This window comes from Coptis chinensis, chromosome 6 (assembly GCF_015680905.1).
Source record: "Coptis chinensis isolate HL-2020 chromosome 6, ASM1568090v1, whole genome shotgun sequence".
NCBI classification, from domain to species: Eukaryota; Viridiplantae; Streptophyta; class Magnoliopsida; order Ranunculales; family Ranunculaceae; genus Coptis; species Coptis chinensis.
This window is the reverse complement of record NC_141461.1, coordinates 72,603,296-72,608,262: the sequence shown is the minus strand read 5'-3', so window position 1 is coordinate 72,608,262 and position 4,967 is coordinate 72,603,296. Positions and strand designations below refer to the sequence as shown.

Genomic DNA, 4,967 nt, shown 5'->3' with positions numbered 1-4,967 from the left:
AGGTCTGCGACCAGGAACTGGGGGACATCAATCTGTGGCTAAGAATGAGATCGCAACCTTGCACGAGTTGTATCCTCGGGTGGAGAAATACATAAGATATGAGGACACCATGCAGAAGGATTCCAAGAGATCAGGAAAGGCAGTGTTATCTTTGGAGAGAGTTGGAGAACATCGGAGAATAGAGACGTCCGAAAGAGAGAGTGGGGGATATCGCGGGCACACTTCACGGCCTGAAAGAACCCGGGAGGGGATACGTAGGGAGAATAGGGAGCGAAAGCCATACCGCGAGAAGGAACAAACACCATTGAACAGGCCGCTGAGTGAGATTCTGCCCTTGATTAAGAACCTTTAGGGTTATGAAGGACCGCGGAGCACGCTGGCAGAAATGCCAAACAATCCATGCTGCGCATATCACCAAGTGCGCAATCATGAGACTAATGACTGCTATGCATTGAAATGGTTGGTTCAAAGGCTAGTAGATAAAGGAATGATGAGAGAGTTTGTTAGGGGCGCACCGAATGAGGAGCAGGTGCAGCCCCAGGGCAGAATACTAGGAACCATTAATGTGATTTTTAGTGGGGAGGTTTTGAGTCATAATGCACATAGAGAAAGAGTAAGGAGAACCACGAGTATACAGCAGATTAACGAGGCAACAGACCATCCTCGATCAAGGCAATGGGCCACAGAGGGAGGATACAGGATTGTGTTCAGTAATGCAGATCTTAGAGCTGTTGATTCTCCCTACGAGGATGCATTGGTCATTATGGTAGCAATGGGCAATTATATGGTGAAGAGAGTGTTAATAGATTGTGGTAGTGCTATGGACTTGTTATTCAAGGGAGCTTTGGAAGAAATGAGAATTGATCCGAGGCAGCTGAGACCTTCGCATACCAACTTATATGGGTTCAATGGGAGCATGACGGAGCCCATGGGGAAACTTTTGCTACCCGTTACCACAGGACCGGTGACGGTCTTCACCCGATTTATGGTAGTGGATTCTAACTCCCAATACAATGCGATTCTAGGGAGGCGATGGATTCACGAAATGAAGGCGGTACCGTCCACATATTACCAGGTGATTCGATTTCCCACGACAACTGGTATGCATGAGGTCCGCGGTGATTAGGTGATGTCAAAGAATAGTCATCAGGGGACAGTGAAGAGATTGGTCCGCGGATCAGAAGGAGAGACATCGAACCCTAGAAAGAGGCAGGCATAGCAATTACAGTGTGCCCCGGTAGAGGGGGAGACGGAGTCATCGGTGGGACCAAAGACCCTCGACGAGATAGAAATAGTAAATTTAGGGAAGGGAGAGGAAGAGAAGTTCACGGCAGTGGGGGCCAATTTGCCCGAGGAATAGAGGGATAAGTTGGTACAGTTCTTGTCTGAAAATAAGGATGTTTTTGCATGGGTAATTGAGGATGTCACGGGACTAGATCCAGAGTTCACATGTCATAGGTTGCATATGAAAGAGGATGCTAAGCCGGTGAGACAGAAGATGAGAAGCATTAGGCCGAAATATGCCGAGGGGATTCGCGAAGAGGTTGCGAGATTGAAGGGAGCTGGAATAATACGAGAGGTGGCATTCATAGACTGGTTGTCTAATGTTGTCGCGGTACCAAAATAGAATGGCAAGGTCCGTATGTGCGTTGATTTTATAGATGTTAACTTAGAGTGCCCCAAAGACAGCTATCCCATGCCACGAGTTGACGAATTGGTGGATAGAATCGCGGGATTTAAGATATTTTCATTTATGGATGCATCAAAGGGGATACAACCAAGTCGCGATGTATGGACCGGATCAGGAGAAAACAGCCTTTGTAGTAGAGGGGGGGGGGGGGTACCTATTGCTATACAAGGATGTCGTTTGGATTGAAGAATGCTGGGGCTACCTTTCAGCGGTTGGGAGAAAAAATGTTTGAAGACAAGATCAGAAAGGGAATCGAAATATACATAGATGACATGGTAGAGAAGAGCATGTCAGAGGAGGAACACTTAGAGGGTCTGAGAGAAACGTTCGATATGCTGAGGACATATAATTTGAAGCTCAATCTAGAAAAGTGTATGTTTGGTGTGACCACAGGGAAGTTCCTGGGTTATATTGTCAATCACCGGGGAATAGAGGCTAACCCCGAACAGATAAGGTCCTTGGTGGAGATGTTATCGCCGCAGAACGTCAAAGAAGTGTAGCGCCTAGCGGGAAGGGTCGCGGCCTTGAATGGGTTCATTTCAAAATCATCGGACAAGTGTCGACCGTTGTACCGATTGCTAAGGAGTATGCCGAATTTCCTATGGACAACAGAATGTGACGAAGCATTTCAGGAGTTGAAGAGATATTTGGGTAAGCCCTCTTTGTTGTCGCGGCTGGAGCAGGGAGAGAAGTTTTACTTATATCTGGGAGTCTTGGAGTATGCGGTTAATTCAGTTCTCGTACGGGTCGTCAACAAGGTAGAGAAGTCGGTTCACTTCCAGAGTAAAATTTTATTGGATGCCGAGACCCAATACAGCAAAGTTGAAAAATTTGCCCTGGTATTGATATTCTCAGCCTTGAAGTTGAAACCCTATTTCGAAGCGCATTTGGTGGTGGTGGTAACCAATTTGCCCCTAAAACAAGTGTTAAAGGCAGAAAAGTCTGGTAGAATGCTAACATGGGCAGTGATGCTGAGTTCTTATGAGATACAATACCAGATCAGGACTGCGGAGAAGGCAGTAGTGGCTGAGTTCCTGGTGGAGTTCTCGGCAGAGGATCCCACCTGGGAGAAGAGATGGTCATGGAGCCTGAAAGGAAGGTTGAATAGGACTTTTTAGACCCTTGGGACAAGAGAAACGGATGGAAGGTATTCGCGGATGGATCGGCAATAGATGCATGCTGCGGAATAGGGGTCATATTAGTTACACCAGATAACAACAGAATAGAACTAACCATAAAACTGCGATTCACGGCATCTAACAATGAGTCAAAGTATGAGGCGGTGATAGCGGGTCTAAAAATGGCGGAAGATTTGGGACTGACTGAACTAACGGTGTACTCGGATTCGAACCTTGTGGTGTGGCAAGCGAATGGAGGGTTTGCCGCCTGATGCCCGCGAATGGCGAGGAATTTGGAGGTGGTACAAAGGAGGGCCACAAAGTTCACGAATATCAAGTTTGTACATCTGGGTCGTGGAGAAAATAAGTATGTTGATGCCCTGGCGTACGTGGCCGCAGCAATACATAGATATGATGAAAGGATAATAAGAGTAAGGAGATTGGAGAAACCGAGCACTGAAGAGGTGGCAGAGGTATGCTAGACCGCCGAAGAAGAGGAGGGTTGGATGGGCCCCATCAAGAGCTTTTTATCTGGGAAAATAGTGACTGATAAAAAAGAGAGAGGGAGGTTGGAGCAGACTTCACAGAGGTACATCCTTTTAGAGGGGGAGTTATATCAGAAGAATTTCAACGAACCATTGTTGAAATGTCTCAGGCTGAGATTGCCACTCGTAGTGCTAGTAGAGTTACATGGAAGAGATTGTGGGAGTCATTCGGCGGGAAGGACCATGGCACTCCGACTGCTAACACAAGGTTACTTTTGGCCCCATATGAAGAGAGACGTGGTGGAATTTGCTAAGAGATGTGACAAGTGTCAGAGATTTGCTCAGTTGACTTTCGCACCAGCTGAACCACTACACAACGTGTCTAGCCTGTGGCCGTTTGCAATGTGGGCAATGGTTATAGTTGGGCCGCTGCCCATGGCTAATGGCAAGAGAAGATTAATGCTGGCAGCCACTGAATATTTCACTAAATGGGTAGAGGTTGTACCCTTGCAACAGGTGAAAGAAGCACAGGTGATCAAATTCTTGTGGGAGAACATCATATGTAGACTTGGAGTGCCTTATGCCATAATCGCGGACAATGGAACTCAGTTCACAGGAGCTAGGGTGCAGAAGTTCTTGCAAGCGTACAAGGTGAAACAGGGGTTCTCGGCCCCTTACAATCCCAAGGGTAATGGGCAAGTGGAGTCTTCTAATAAAACTATCATGAACAATCTGAAGGGAAAGTTGGAGGACAAGAAAGGGGCATGGGCAGACGAGTTAAATCATGTATTATGGGCTTACCGAACCCTGGCCTGAACGACGACAAGAGAAACACCTTTTGCCCTAGCTTACGGTGTTGAGGCCGTGATTCTGTCGGAGATGGTGGCGGCCACCACCCGAACGAAAGCTGTGGAGGGAGGTTTGAATTGGGGCATATTGGCAAGCGACTTGAATTTGGCAGAAGAAAGAAGGGACGCTGCTCGAATCAGGCTGGAGGAATACCACCGCCGCATCCAGAGATAATATAATAGGAGAATCAGGCCATGACAATTTCAAATAGGAGATTCAGTGCTCTGTCGGGTGACCCCTAGTACCAAGAGACAGAATGACGGAAAACTAGGCCCCAATTGGGAGGGACCCTACACAGTGGTGGACGTCGGAGGCGCTGCCACCTACAAACTGCAAACCATGGGAGGAAGAGTGATAGAGAAGCCATGGAATGTACAAATGTTAAAAAAGTTTTTTACTTGAATGTAACGGGGATCCAGAACCAGAGACTAGAGCCGTTTGTAAATATATAATACAACGACACTTTTGAGAAGAAAATTTCGCATGTAACGAAAGATTTCCAAACCAAAATTTGAGACAGTGGGGGGGGGAGAGCCCTTTGTGGACGAGAGGTCTGAATCACAACAGGGGCAAGAGGAGTTGCCTCAATAGGCCTCTTGGCCTAATAGAGCTTGCGGAGCGGGATGAGCCCTTCGCAGGGGAGTGTCGCAATTTACGCATGGGGGCAACGAGAGTTGCCTCGGCAAGCTACAGAGGAGTGTCACAACTTGCACATGGGGGCAAAGAGGGTTGCCCCGACAAGTTTCGAAACTAATCAAAGAAAGGAGCAACGAGTGATACACGGGGGCACTAACCCTTTCCAACGCTTATCCCAACTGGTTCAAC

General features: G+C 47.5%; 1 protein-coding gene across 1 annotated transcript; it reads left to right on the top strand.

Annotated features, from left to right (window-relative positions):
* The first annotated feature begins 385 nt into the window (after positions 1 to 385).
* Positions 386 to 1,126, top strand: LOC147494344 (uncharacterized). The gene has a single exon (XM_086568107.1). The coding sequence runs from the start codon at positions 386 to 388 to the stop codon at positions 1,124 to 1,126; it is 741 nt and encodes a 246-aa protein (XP_086424233.1).
* Positions 1,127 to 4,967: the final 3,841 nt, after the last annotated feature.

What these genes read in the sequence shown, in the direction of transcription:
- LOC147494344 (XM_086568107.1), top strand. Translation starts at nt 386, where the DNA reads ATGCCAAACAATCCATGCTGCGCATATCACCAAGTGCGCAATCATGAG.